We start from the raw sequence: 15,624 nt of genomic DNA, 5'->3' as shown, positions 1-15,624 counted from the left end.
TCCAGTTGTTAAACAAATAATAAAATAAAATCCAGTGATAACAAAACTCTGAAATATGATTGGTGGGGGTATTCTTAAAAGAAGGCTATAGTGTATATCAAACTGGCTCACTTTTTCCTCTAGACTATTCTGTTTTTTTTTAAAAAAAAACATGTATATGCTTTTTAATTTTGGCATCATTGACCTTGAATCTAAATCTGATGACCTGTATTGCATAGACCTGTGAGCATTCATGAACAGAATCTAAAAGATGAATACAGATACTCCTCACTTCCCTGCACTGCGAATGCATTTTGAAACATTCATGAACAGAATTTAGCAACAAATGTGCTTAGTGTTTCCAAAAAAACGTTTTGGAAAGTGGTAAGTCAGCCTAAAATTAGTTCTACCTTTTGGGCCGTTAAATACACCAGCATATAACATCTTGCCAGCTATGGGGTGTTAAACTGTAATTTGTCGTTCCTCTGAAGAGATTTTAGCAGAGAATTTACAGATTCACAGATTCACACCTCTAGTCATTTCTAGGGTTAATTGCCCTCGCTCGGCATTCAGTTGTAAAGGCGAGAGAAGGACAGCGTTTGTTGTTTTGAAATCAATGCATTAATGAATGGATTTATTTAATACCTGCCGATTAAATACTTCTTAAAGACAGTTAGCAGTGTGAGAAGCAGCACACCCCAAGATCTTCAAAATAACCTCACTTCAGAAATTCAACTTTTCAAAGTCTTTTCATAAGCAGCCTTCTTGTATTGGAAAAAAGGACAGTTGAAAATCTAGTGAATAATCTTGTGAAACAACAATAAGAAATTAAACACGTAAGAAATACAATATTAAGAAAACGACGTTAAGTCTCTCCTTTAGTTCTATATCATGAACTTATGTCTGCTGCTGCTATTTTACTGCACATTAATGTAAAACCGAAATGCTGTAACCAGGGTCCATCGTCTTACAGCCATACTGCTGCAGTAACTACCTTTGGGGAATGTAAACAAACAGGATTACAAAAAGGTCTGTTTTCAGATAGCGCTGAACGAGACCAAGGAATTATATTTTAGTGTAGAACTCCAAAGTAAAAGGGGGCGGGACAGGAGCTAAATGTTAAATGTTAAATATTTTTGAGGCTGAAATAATCTGTTGCACATGTCCACTATCCACGATCGAGTCCACGTGGAAATGTGCGTATAAAGCAGTGCCGCTGACACCATCTGGGTGTTTCGAAATGTCGTGCACACTGCAGTTTAGCAGCGATGGTTGGCAGCCTCAGGTAATGAAGCTCCACAGCCACACGCAGCCACTCGCCGGTGTAATACCAGACACAGAGGCCGGGACTGACAATTCACTTCTCAAATTACCGTTTGTCTGGGGAAAAAACGAATCTCCCACCTGGACAAATGATCTATCGGAGATGTCCAGACAGCTTTACACCAGACACATGATTGGAGATGGACTGCAAACACCCATCTTTCAGGTAAAAAAAACAAACAAAAAAACGGGTTGCTGGTTGTTGTTGCTTTGTGGCTGCTTTCTGTGTTGGTTACAACAGACAAAAATAAAAATAAAATAAAAAAAATGTTTCGTCAGGGTTTGTTGAGCAATACAATATATAAAAGTTTAGTGTGTACAACAGAAAAACGTGTTTTAAAGAAACTAAACAAATTAGGCATGCTACTATTGCACTTAAGAAAAGACCGTAAATTGCTATGCTGTTAGTGTCCACTAGAAATATTTTTCTTTTGGTTAAAACATATTTTTAAAAGATAGAACCTGAGATTATAGATCTCTGTTAATGGCTGTTCTGAGTGAAGTTACAGCTGTTAGGACATTTTGACGCCTGTGTCACGTTTAACGCATTTACGGTTTACGATTTATTGTTTGTAACACAAACAATAAACAAAACATTGAACGTGTTTGTGACAGGTGTGCAATGCGTGCATAGTGTTGGTTAATTAATGTATCCCATTGAAAACGACGTTTTGTGTTGCATTTCCTGTTGTTTCAATGTTTAGGGATGCTGCGTTGGATCCATAATGTGATGCGGCCAGTGTCAAACACATAAGAAGTTATGATGTGGTTATGCATATAAAGTAGTTTGCATGACTATACAAATTGTGTTGTATATCACAGATATAGATAAAAATCACAAAAAGTGCAAGGTAAACCCTGATTTGCTTTACTAACAGCATGGCTCTCAAAGGAGCCACATTCAATTGAGTGTGAATTACACAGTATATAAAATAAAAATACACACACAGCTGTTTTGGTGTGAATCAAGTTTAGAAAAATGGGTGGTGACCTAGTTCTGATTTTTTGCTTCTTTTTAAAAACAAGCTGCTGTAATGGCCGTGAAATGAGGGACAGTCAAGACTGATACTTCAGGTGTGTTCCTTCCACACAAACCCACAGTAACAACACCTGCCCTCCGCCCCCCACCAGACTGTACTGGGGTTATTCAGACATTCCATTTATAGACACCAACTCCCTTGGTTTCACTGTATACATGAGCATGTTTACTTTTGTTACCTAGGTGACTAGAGGAACCCAGTCGAGGAGAAGCAGACTAAAGAGATCTGATGGCAGCACCACCTCCACCAGCTTTATTCTGAGACAGGTAGGAGAGGAGAGGAGCAAGCCAAGCCCTGCACAGGGTTTCAGAAATCTGCCTAAAAGAGAACAGAAGAGGGGGACAATTACCATTATGAATGATCGCTACAATATGCATTCGTCTCATCTTCATAAATATTTCTCTAACTCCAGGGTTTGTTGCGTCAAACAGGGCAGAAGCTGGGCGTGAACCGGCAACCCTGTGCACCGCAAGCAAGTGTCTTAACCTCTGTGCAAAAGAGCTGGGCTCATCTACATGCATGGTTATAGAGCTCTTAACCTCATCTCATCTCACCGTATAGGCAGTGCATCACACAGGTGCAGCAGGTTAATGCGCTAGCCTTTTTAACCTCAAGAGGCCAGGGTTTGAATACTGTCTAAGATCTCAAGTACTGTATGTTTATTGGTCTCGCACTTCGCATAAACCACTGTGATTCACTAACTTTGCAGGAAGGTGAAGGATTGGATGGGCACAGAGACTGCACTGGTCCTGCACTCCCATATGGTAGCCATCGCTGAAATATGTATTAAAAGGCATGACACCACTGGAACATATAAGCAGCTAAGTTAGTATTATTATTATTTATTTCTTAGCAGACGCCCTTATCCAGGGCGACTTACAATTGTTACAAGATATCACATTATTTTTTACATACAATTACCCATTTATACAGTTGGGTTTTTACTGGAGCAATCTAGGTAAAGTACCTAGCTCAAGGGTACAACAGTAGTGTCCCTCACCTATGATTGAACCCACGACCCTCAGGTCAAGAGTCCAGAGCCCTAACCCCTACTCCACATTGCTGCTCCTAGTATAAATGTAGATAAACAGATTAAATACGTTTTTAGCTTTAATGACTTGCAATAAACTTGTTTCACTTGTGAGCCTGACACAGCAAACGGTTTGTGAGAAATATACTCTCAACTTGGTCAGAGGAGGCCATGGGACACTTAGAAACATACAGTCCATGTTTTTCAGTACTGTATTCTGGGACAGTGCTCCACCAGAGGAGACCATGGGACACTTAGAAACATACGATCAATGTTTTTAAGTTTTATGGGACTGTGGCTGCAGTGTGCAGGTGCAGGAGTGATGCAGTCCGTAATCAGGAGACAGACAATTGTAGTCCACAATTAACAGGTTTTTAATTAATCCGGGTTTGGGGACCAAACATTAATTCCAGGCAATACACAGCAATGTGTAATGCACTGGAATAAATAAACGGGTTGCAGTCCCAAATAATAAACACAGTCAGTAGCACACGCAAAATACACAAACACGGTCACCAGTCCTGGGTGCGTGCTGTAGTGCTCGTGGTGCAAATACAATAATTATCGTGACACAGGTGTAGTGAGGTCCGGGTTCGTGCTGGCCTCTGGCGACAGCTCCGGAATGTGTTAGCTGTCTACTAATAACAATAATCAACAATTAGAGATGGGACTACTTAGTGCCCTCACAGGTCAGGAGGGAGAATTACCACCAAGAATCACTGTATTTCTGTCACAGGGACAATGCACCTTTAACATCATTCGGAGCGCACCCTTCATTTTAATGTTTCCCCACGGTAACCTACAGATATTTCAGTAGCATCATTATCACGAGTTACAGCTGCACTGGGATTGCTGTTTGCAGGTGGTTTAGTTTCACATATTCCAGCATATAGACGCCTGTTTGGAATATTGAACACAACAGGGAGCCCCGCATGACTCGCAGAAATAACATCATCAGCTATTCTTTTAGTTCTTGTGGGTATCAGATGGTTTTCAGCTATGCATACTTTAAAAGTAGGTCACAGCTGATAACTAAAGCCCACTGTTTTCTGTTGATCTCATTTTGTGTTTTTTCTATCCAACAGAAATGCAAGTCCTTGAGTACTGTACATTGACAGCAGTTTTGACACATTACATTTAGATGTGTTCTGACAAACTTATAGCAGTACCTGTGCAGGTAGACACAGGTGTTTATTGTACTGTGATTGTGGGATATATGTTACTCTCTGTTACCTGTACAAAACCATTTTTGTTCCTCACTAACATATCTATCTATCTATCTATCTATCTATCTATCTATCTATCTATCTATCTATCTATCTATCTATCTATCTATAGCACAGCTGTGAGTCAAATGCTTCCAATTATATTTGAAACCCGTGGGAAATAGTAAAATAATGAGATGAGGCTCCGATTTGCAGGCAAGGTCAACAGAGACGGAGGGAAAGGGATTGTACAGCTCAGGTGCACAAAATCTATTTATACAGTTGTTGTAGTCAAAAGTTTACATATCCCAATGGAAAGTTGAAATTTCTCAAAAACAAATCATTTTAGGAAAAACCTTTTGTAGCAAAAGTTTTGCTTTTGTGGATGAGGAAAAAGTTACAAGAAATAGATTATTTATTTTAGCAATTTTTTTTGCAAAACTCCAGAAATGCAAATTCAAAAGTATTCATACCCTGACAAGGAAAATTAAATTAATAGCTAGTTGAGGCACCTTTAGCAGTAATAATCTCTTTTAAACGATTAGGATATTTGTCAATGAGCTTTTGGCATGATTCTTTAGTGATGCTTGACCATTCTTCAACGCAAAATTAGATCGGGACTTTGACTTGGCCATTCCAGAACCTTGATGTTATTCTTCTTTAACCATTCTGAAGTAGATTTTGATGTGTGCTTTGGATCGTTGTTGTGTTGGAACGTCCAGTTGCGCTTTATAGCGGTGGGTTTCAGATAATTGGCCAATATCTTTTGGTATTCTATGGAATCCGTTTACCATGTATTGGAACTCAATTTCCTGTGCCATTAGAGGAAAAACAGCCCCATAGAAGGATATTACCACCTCCATGCTTAACAGTAGGTACGGTGTTCTTTTCTTTGTACGCCTAACCAGACTTTCTCCAAACGTAATCAGCGTGACCAAATAGCTACATTTTTATTTCATCACTCCACAAAACCTTTGACCAGAACTCATATCCATCATTCAAATGCCGTGTTGCAAACTTTAAGTGAGTCCTTGTGACGTTTTCCTAAGAGTGTCTTTTTCCTTGGCCTGCGACCATTGAGACCTTCACCATGCAATACTCGACTATGGTTGAAATGGAAACCCCAGTCCCACTTGCAGCCAATTCACTTTGAATATCTTTGGCAGTCAATCTCGGATTGTTATTAACCTTCCTCACAATTCTTCTACTTGTTCTTGGTGAAAGAACCTTCTTTCTTCCAGACTGAGGGAGCGTTGTGACAGTACCATGAGTCTTGTACTTCTTGATAATAGAAACAATAGTTGAAATTGGGATACTCAATTGCTTGGAAATCTTCTTGTATCCTCCAGCTTTATGACAATACATCATTTTCTGGTCTTCATATAGCTCTTTACTCAGGTTTATTAACTTTCAGGAGGTGGTATTGAGATCTGCTACTGTCCAGATTATTGTGAGAAAGCATCGTCCACAATGACCGGGATGAGTGGATATGCTTTGTACTTCACACCCAGGGACAGATATTGGACAGGTATGTGGGAAGAAAATATCATAGGCAATATAACCCCCAATCCCCCCCAGCATACACTAAGCAATTTTGAAGTGTGATATTCTATCATGAATGTGCCAGTCGCAAGGGACCCAGTTTAGCAACTTGGTTAGCAAAACATGTCAGGGAGTTCCGGATAATGGTTTGTTAGCTGTTGCAAGACAGACATCTCCCAAAACACCAACATCTACTTTAGACCCCCACGTTTAATGAGAGAGGGACTGTATCGTCCCTGTTCAAAATAACTACAGGTCCACATGCAAACACAAAAAAATCACTGTCGAGTGGATTTATTTCACACTACCCTGGTGAGCTGACATGTTTCATCTCTCTCGTAGCTGACCTCACCGTACTCCGGATTTAAGGTGCGTAATAAATATCTGAAACGGATTCATCCAGAGCCAAACATTTACAACCCATTATCGAAGTTACTGTGCTCAATAATATAAAGAAGTAACAGATGAGTCCTGGAATTAAACTTGTTCCCTGTTTCATGACTGATTCACTGTCTAGTTTGCTGCTATCACATTGCTGCTGACCTGGGCAGGTAGACTCATTATTAGTCATAAGAATCTGAAGCTCTCCTCTGTCGACACTGCGTATGCCTGCACACTTCACTTCTGGACTTTGTTTAGTGAGCTTGACGCAATCATTCATTCTCGCCACTGATGCTGCTAACACATTAATTGTAGATTTTTGTCAGAAGGATAACTGTATCAACTGTAATAACACTAGAGATGCTGTGAACAGGACAGATTGTGAGGAGGGGAGAGCCACTTACACGTATGAATAGAACTGACTGCAGTGAATCTACACACAGCAGCGTTGGGGTTGGGCTGCTGTTTAGCTGCACTATGTCTGTGGCTCCAGTTATTTTGAAATGTTGGGGTCTGCCCTGAGAACTATCCTTAAGGGAAGTGCTTTTCATCAATAGCTATTGCATTCAATTGTAAGACAAACGCCTGAGAGAGTACTTTTTACGACACTGGCTGCATTTGTGAATTTGTGGGTCGATCGGTCTTTTTAATTAAACTTAATTCACCTCAAGTTCTTTAGGTGCGAGAGTATCTGAGTTATATAAGAAAATGTGTTAGTAAGTGGTTTTTGAGCCTCTGGGCCTGGAATCCTCAGGAGAACTTGTATCCTCCCTCGACTGGCTGAATTACACTGAATCCAGTCCAGCAGATGTTCTGACCTGTTTGTGTCTCCATGGTAACACAGAGCTTTGTTTTTTATTTATTCACAAAAGTAGCACATAGCAAAAAGAGGAGTATTAGAAATGTAGATGGTTCCCATAGCAACAACATAATTAGGGTTGAAAAGCCAGACTATAGCTTTGCTTGCTCAGTGAGTAGATTAGGCTTGAAACCACATGTAAATCATAAAAAGAGAACTACTTGAGATGATAAATGCCTGTTGAAAAGCATAACTTACTGTTTGAGATGATAAATGCCTGTTGAAAAGCATAACTTACTGTTTGAGATGATAAATGCCTGTTGAAAAGCATAACTTACTGTTTGTTTTTATATATGGTGCCTCATTTATTGTGTCTGTTGTACTTAAAGAGAAACGCTGCATCATCTACATTTCCCTGACATTTAATGCATTGCCTGTTTAATATCCTGTTATTTATGACTCTCTGTTATTGTTTCTGCTTACATCAGTATTTGCCAGGCTCACTGACTATTCCAGAACAAATGCATTGTGGGGGAAGTGAGGTGGGGAAGAATGGCCGTGTTGAACCAGCTTCTGTGCACAACGCCTGACCTGCAGTGTAACGCTAATGTCCTTCCCCACCTGTCAGCCTTGATGAGATGGACGATTTTATGTTTTTTTTAATTAAATTTCAAAAACTGTAGTGTAGTTTTAATTTAGTTGTCATTTCCAACAGCAGCCCCGGCTCCAAGGCCCTTTCTTGTTTGAACCCTGTGTGATCTACCAGCTGTGAGCATGCTTTACTAGCAATCAATGAACCTGCCTGTGAGGGCAATCGTTACAACAGGATGCTGACACAGAAGGGTGCTGAGAACAGTACTTCCTGTAGTGTCATATAGTTCACACATCTTCCAGGGATCGCTGCCCTAGGAAAGCACTATACAAATCGGTCTTTTCACAAAATATTCTTGATGCAGTTCAAATTCAGTTCTGCTCTGCTACTGGTTGCACCTCAATGAGCACCTAATGAGACTGATCATTATAGATTCTGTTCAGAACTTGAGATAACCTTTCAGACCCACGTGAGAGGCTGTACAGGATGCTCCATACCTTTAAACCCACAATCCTACATTCAACTAGAAACTAAAAAGTCCCATAGAGCTGTATTTTTCTAGATTGTCAGCCTTCTCTGCTTACCTCATTAGGAGATAAAATCTGTTGATTCATTTAATGAGCCTATTTACCACTGCAGCACTTAACTGAAAAGGCCTTAATCAGAGTGTCTGTCCAAAAACAGGCAGGGCAGGTCTATGTGAACTGCAAGAACAAAAAAACGCACTGTCTGAAAACGCTGTCGACTATGGTGTCTAAGTGCAGAGAAGTCTTGCCTTGATGGATGTGTTAGTGGCGGCTGTTTTGATGATTTCTGTTAAGAAAAGGGCCTGCAGTTTTGGTAACTGTGAGCACCGCGTACAGTAATAACGACGAGGTGAAGAAGAACAGGGTTTGAGTTTTTTATTTATATTTCTAATATTCTACAGTAGAGCGGTGCAAGGCTGTTTCTGAACACCTGGGGTTGCCTTTAGCAACAGCTTTGCTTTATCTGATTTAAAAGCATTTGCAAAAGAAATGTCGAAGCATTCTTCACATTGTACAAAATACAGGTACAGAAAGCACCGTACCTGAGAACCAATGAACTGAAAATTCATATTTAAACTATTATCTTGATTCATAGCAAATGCACAGTCAGGTCAATGGAGGAGCAGTGTTTAGGAGCTAAGGGTAAACAAAACCAAAAGAGGTGGCTTTAGTATTGCAATGCTAATTAAATTGTCCTAGCAGTTTAAGGACTTTATTGTGCACGTCTCTGCAGTTGTGTGTTACTCTAGTGCCCCCTGCTGGTAATATTAATGCAGTAACTTTAAAAAAGAATGATTTTATTTGTGTTGAAAACAGTACAGATACATGGTACACAGTATATATTTGTGTATACATTTTTTGTCGTTATTTTAAATGTGTTTCTTTATCCTTTATTGTACTGACCTATCCTTCTATGGTCAGTCTTTTCAGCTCATACCCTCTCTTCATGGGATCCACAATCAATATTTATAAAATGTAAAGACTCTAGTGTGCACTGGTACTTCAGTCCTAGATAACATCAATGGATTGGCACAATTAAAAGGAGGGGTCAATGCAGAACTCATTCTGTTTAAGGACTGTGGGTGGCAGAAGGAGGTTCAGAGGAATCCATTCATTTGGATCAGCTCATTTGGATCCACTCATTGGGATTTGTGTGTGTGTGCAGGTGAATGAGGTTTCTTGCACCATGTTTATTGTAGTTGTTGGCCTCATTGTCGATTCTGGGACTGGCATCTGGACAAATCAATAAAACCAGATTGTTTAGAAGATGAATCTCGCAACTTTCTGCTTCCCTAGTACCCGTGAATGAGACACTTTTTTTGACAGGATGCTTGCTATCTTTCTGTTGACAGATTAATGTCTTCCCCCGTTTCAAAGAGCCTGATTTGTGCTAATCCTGGACTGCCGAATGTTACCTTAGGGGAGGTATTCCAAGAGGAGTGTTCGTTGGGCTCTGTGAAACCAGCCGTTGCACACTTGATTTATTTTAATCCACTCACTAACATTATCTCGCCTCACGTTTTCTACATGCCATTGAGGTGTACATCGCAAAATATACAGGCATGCATTTTTGTTGTTGTCGTATAACAGTTTTGAAATAAAAGAAAAAATCTTGTTCTAATATTATTTGTCATGGAACCTCAACACAGTTAGTCAGTAATAAAATCCTCAAAGTGGTTTTGAGTTAACAGCTCACATACTGTACTGGTCACTTTATTTAGACTGTGGCCCTAGGATGCGGGTTTAATAAGGGCGCTGTTATCCTATTTGTTGTATTTACCAAACTACCAACAAAAATATATATATAAACTATGATAAGTGTGTGTTATTATTTAATGCAAGCACTGCAAGTTGTTCCTTTTGTTTTGTTATTTGTTACTTTTTAAATACAGCTGTAAAGAATGTTTTCGTGCACATCATTTGGATTGTATTAACACTGTTAATTCAGATTTATTTAATAATTGTGGTTCATACTAGGCTAAATACTAGGGCTTTAGCAAAATTCAGTATGCACATCTCTGGAAAGATGAGTGAGTTAATTTTAGACCAGTCTTGGTGTTTTTGTACCATTACTGCTCAGATGATTCAGGTGGCTGCTGAAGTACTGCGTGATCAGATGATCAGATGCAAAATAAAATCAGCATTATGATCCAGATGCAAACCAGCATATTTTGAAGCTAATCTGCAGTGTGCTGTATAAAGAGGGAGGAGTGTATGGGCTTTCACATCATGCAAAAAATGGATGTGTGTGTATAATATATATATATATATATATATAATATACTGTATGTATATATTTTCAGTCAGTAACATTCAGATAATTTTGCTTTGGCATTAACAAGAGAGCTTCTGTAGACATGAAATCATGTGGATGTAGTCTGACGGAATGCTACATGCCACTGTAATCTCAAGCATGGTATTTTATCAGTCTTTCCAGGAAATGGGAGAGGAGAGAGAGACAGAGAGGGAGAGGGACACAGGCAGCAGGCGATAGAAAAGGCTGCTTTCTTTTTCTTATTCACAGTCAAGGAGAATGTTCTTCCTGCTGAGTGGAGCACAGCCCAGCCAATCGGCTGCCTCCCTCTCCGCTTTGTCATCAGGATCTTATTGAGGAAGGATTTGCTTTCCTGCTCAGTATTTGGAAGGCAGATAAAATGCCAGGTCTGGGTTGCCTCTAGGGATAACCTTCCTCTCTTATAATGTGAATGAACAGCATCTCAGCTTGGGGGATACGCATACAATTCACTAGCAGGCTCAAGAAAACCAGTGTAGGCCTATTTGTCGTCTTCTTCTTTTTTTTTTCAGTGGTTTTGGGTTATTGTCACCCCTCCCTCCCCTCTCCTCTCCATCCTTCTGTGGTTTTTTTTCAGTTTTATGTCATTTTTTTTTTCATTTGTCAAGGGGTGCTTCTTGGAATATTAAACCTCCATGTACGACAATTTGTACCTGCATGGATTCGAAGACTCGGAGGCGGTGAGTGCTTATACATTTTTTTATTGTGATCTCTGGGTAACAGTATTTCGATAGGGTTTGCCTGTGTTATGGAGGGCCGGTGGAGGGGAGACGGGGGAGGACGACTAGGTAAAATAAAGCATGGTGTTTATTACACATCGCAGCGGATGAGAATGCCTGTAATTCAGTGTCACCTGCAGCAATCCTCCATTAAATGCTGTTTTATCAGGCCATTCATTTTTTAATGTGCATGGAAAAAAAAGGCAAGACGAGCCTGTCACAGGCTGTGTTTAACAGATTAGATGGAGGGTGCTTCTACTGTATGTCTTACATCACCGGGATGCTTTTAGGATGAAATACAAGGTGGTCAGGATAGTTTTGCCTAATCAAGTGCAGCCCGATTGTTCCTGTAGGATATTGATTTGTTCATTTAGAATTTTACAGCCCCCTGTAATGGGCTGCATTTATTTTCCACTTAAAGGGACAATACTCCAATGTCATAACACAGTGCCCTGTTTTAAACCCTCAGAGCACTAGATATGGGGATGTGTTTTGCTGGAAGGAAGATCAAATTCTTGTTCCAGCTTTGGCTCATGCCTCCAGTATCTGCTACTATAATGTATGTATCACAAACTGAGGTTCTATTGAAAACCTTGCCCTTTCCTTGATTTCAGAAACATCCCTGGTTAAAAATGTGCATCTTGTTAGCCCCACACCCCTCCTTTTTTCTGTTTAAATTAGTATTTGTTTCAAAATTGTGGAACCAGGTACAGGGAATTGAGGCTGATTGTTTGTGAGTCAGTTGGGTTTCCATATTATATTATATATTATACAAGACTATTTGCAGACCGAACTGAAAATACTCCTCTGCCGAAATAAAATCTCTTGGAAAATCATGTGCAGGTGTTTAAAAAAATACTTGACAGTCCGTTTGAATGCCTGTCAGAATTCAAAGCTGTTTGAAAAACAAGCTTAATTGGCCGCTGGAAATAGTGTTTGGAGATACTGTATTTTTCAGTGTTATGTTGATTTTGTACTCTTAATGTTTTGCAGTAATTTTTGTGCCCATGTGCGAGGTCGTGTGTACATTGAAGCAGAGCTGCGTCGACTTTCTTTATTAAACAACATTCACCCACCCAGTCATTCCCCAAATATGCATGTTACTATTGTCACTGTTTTGTAATGGTCAGTCGCTACCATAACAACAGCAATAAAACACCAGAAATAAATGTAAACACATGCTGTTACTGATGTCCTTTTAAACCTGTGTCTGTTTCTGGCTCAGAAGTAGGCAGGCATTCACACTCTCTCTCTCTCTCTCTCTCTCTCTCTCTCTCTCTCTCTCTCTCTCTCTCTCTCTCTCTCTCTCTCTCATATATATATATATATATATAATATCTATATCTATCTATCTATCTATCTATATATATATATTTATATGGCAATGTTTTAGGGAGTGTTGCACTATATATAGTACTGTACAGTGAACTCGCACACTGTTGGTAATTTGCTGTTAAGAGGATGGAAGCTGGCTCAAGTGTCCTGACCTAAGTGGGTTGGGAAATACAAGCATTCCATTTAAACAGGTTCTGACTGAGTGAGTGTGGAATTGGGATTACCATGGTACCACCAACGAGATCAGAATTATTTTAAAACCAAGCAGACCTGCCTGAAACAAAATATATTTATAGAATCATTTACATGAATGGTGTGAATCTTGGATGGGAGAAATCACCCACGTTGGCATTGATACACAACCCTGATTAGACATTTCATCACGTTTTATTGTTCATTAAAAAAAAAAAAACTTTTTCTATTGAAATGTAACCACCAAGCATGGAATACTCCAGACCATTCCACTCCAGGTTTAACAGGTAAAAGGCGCTCATTAACTACTTAAGAGTTTGGATGGACATTTTATTGGTTCAATTAAACAATTTAGACCAGGGTTGGGCCAAAGACCAGGACTGGTAGTTTCTCCAGCCATAGTTACCCTATTTTCCTGGGGATGCGTAGCAGGTCATATAGACCCATTTGAATGATTATATATAAGAAACTGGTAAGGGTTTATTGTGGGGTTGTGCCAATTATTCAGATTTGGGTATTGTCCCTTTTAAGATTTCGCCTGTTTATTGCAAAATTTAGCATTTTGATTTATTTGGAGTAACCTCACCCAAAAGGCAGGGTATTGGCAATCTACTCCAAAACTGAGTAGAGCAATAATGATCTCTTTATGTAATAAAGGCAGTAAATCCTGATTCACAATTTAACAGGGAATCATATGAACCGAAAGGGAAGTCGCAAAACCGAACAAGCAGCACCCCTCCCAGATTACACACACACCCGCAATTCAACCAGCGCACCCCTCCCAGATTACACACACACCCGCAATTCAACCAGCGCACCCCTCTCAGATTACACACACACCCGCAATTCAGCCAGTGCACCCCTCCCAGATTACACACACCCGCAATTCAACCAGCGCACCCCTCCCAGATTACACACACCCGCAATTCACCCAGCGCACCCCTCTCAGATTACACACACACACCCGCAATTCAGCCAGTGCACCCCTCCCAGATTACACACACACATCCGCAATTCAGCCAGTGCACCCCTCCCAGATTACACACACACACCCGCAATTCAGCCAGTGCACCCCTCCCAGATTACACACACACATCCGCAATTCAGCCAGTGCACCCCTCCCAGATTACACACACACATCCGCAATTCAGCCAGTGCACCCCTCCCAGATTACACACACACCAGCAATTCAACCAGCGCACCCCTCCCAGATTACACACACACCAGCAATTCAACCAGCGCACCCCTCCCAGATTACACACACACCAGCAATTCAACCAGCGCACCCCTCCCAGATTACACACACACCAGCAATTCAACCAGCGCACCCCTCCCAGATTACACACACCCGCAGTTCAACCAGCGCACAGCATCATTCACTCAATTCAGTGAATTAACAGTGGGGATAAAATAAAGTCCTGTCTTTTCTAAAATATTTCTTAAAGCCAACAACAGTCTAGAACGTTATTTAGATTTTGAGTTAAAGCTTACCGAATGGGGCCAGAGGTCACATTTACCTTTGCTGACCCTGCCTTCAGATTAAATAAACAGCACTCTTAGTGAGTTAAACGAGGCAGGAGGATGAGATTCTGATATGGTAGGTGTGCTGTATTTGCTCTCTGTTTCAAAGTTCCCTGCACTGCAATGCAAAAAACCCCCAAAATATCAAAGTTTTCAGATTCAGATAGGATTTACAAAAAAAAAGATGATTACCTTTTGAAGGTTTGTTCCTAGAAGCAGTGGATTGTGTACTGTCCGGGCAGGGGAACAGTTTGGAAGATGCACTGAAACGAGTGATTCCTCACATCACTTCAGCAGCAGTGACACTGTGCCGTTTCCTAGCGAACGAGTCCCCATGCTGACTCACATTGTGTGGGGTGGACCTCCTCCGCAGTGCCAGCAAGTTATTATTTCATGTGAAATAACTATTCCTTTGGTATGATTTGCAATTTAAAATGTGACCACCTTTTAGGTGGGGGTTGTTTTGCCATTACAGTAAAGGCTATGATCTAGCTATAAGGATGCTATGCCCTTGTAGCCGAGACTGCAGTAACTATGTATATTGTGGGTACAGAAGCTATGTATAACACTGTAACTCAGGAATTCAAAAAGACTTTTTTATGACAATAAGAACCGTAGATATAACAGGGAATTTCTTTACTTTCCTGGTCATTTTTTTAAAGTTATTTTTGTTGAATGGAATAATAATAATAAAATCAGTATATCAATCAATGAAATCATTTTTATATAGCGCCTTTCACAGCAGGCCATACAAAACACAAAGGAGCGCCATTTATTACATTTTTTTCTTAATCGTTCCATTTACTAAAGTGCTGAAACCTGTTTGTGAATTATCTGTAAGTGCAACACAATTGGTGGATAGAATAATATTACTAATAAAAATGACGCAGCAAACACAAAGATGCAAGATCAGTAATGTGACAAGATGCAGATGGATGATTCAGAATATATATTTTTAAATCCCAGAGCCGATATGAATATAAAAAGATAAGTGCATGCATTCAAAACAAGTGCCAGAGTGACTAATGGATCTGCCCTAGCTATCAGATTATGGACTAAGATTCTCACTATTATTTTTGACGTGCTATCTACAAAGAAAGAAATAACTTAACGTTGACATCTAATTTTCAAGATCCCATTGCTATG

General features: G+C 40.0%; 1 protein-coding gene across 2 annotated transcripts in view; it reads left to right on the top strand.

The window, feature by feature from the left end:
* Positions 1 to 1,227: 1,227 nt before the first annotated feature.
* Positions 1,228 to 15,624, top strand: part of LOC117426960 (voltage-dependent L-type calcium channel subunit beta-4-like) — a 47,738-nt gene continuing 33,341 nt past the window's right edge. Inside the window, exons 1-2 of one of the 2 annotated variants that reach the window (XM_034925480.2) lie at positions 1,228 to 1,468; positions 2,525 to 2,608. In XM_034925480.2, the coding sequence (XP_034781371.2) occupies positions 1,268 to 1,468; positions 2,525 to 2,608 (285 nt within the window). In that variant the 5' untranslated portion in view covers positions 1,228 to 1,267. Of the gene's footprint in view, positions 1,469 to 2,524; positions 2,609 to 11,036; positions 11,392 to 15,624 lie in introns of those variants that run through there. The other variant, XM_034045234.3, reaches the window with a different exon arrangement.

The sequence above is a fragment of the Acipenser ruthenus genome, chromosome 11 (assembly GCF_902713425.1).
Source record: "Acipenser ruthenus chromosome 11, fAciRut3.2 maternal haplotype, whole genome shotgun sequence".
Lineage (NCBI taxonomy): Eukaryota > Metazoa > Chordata > Actinopteri > Acipenseriformes > Acipenseridae > Acipenser > Acipenser ruthenus.
Note: the sequence above shows the minus strand (reverse complement) of the source record. Positions and strands in the feature narration are given on the sequence as shown.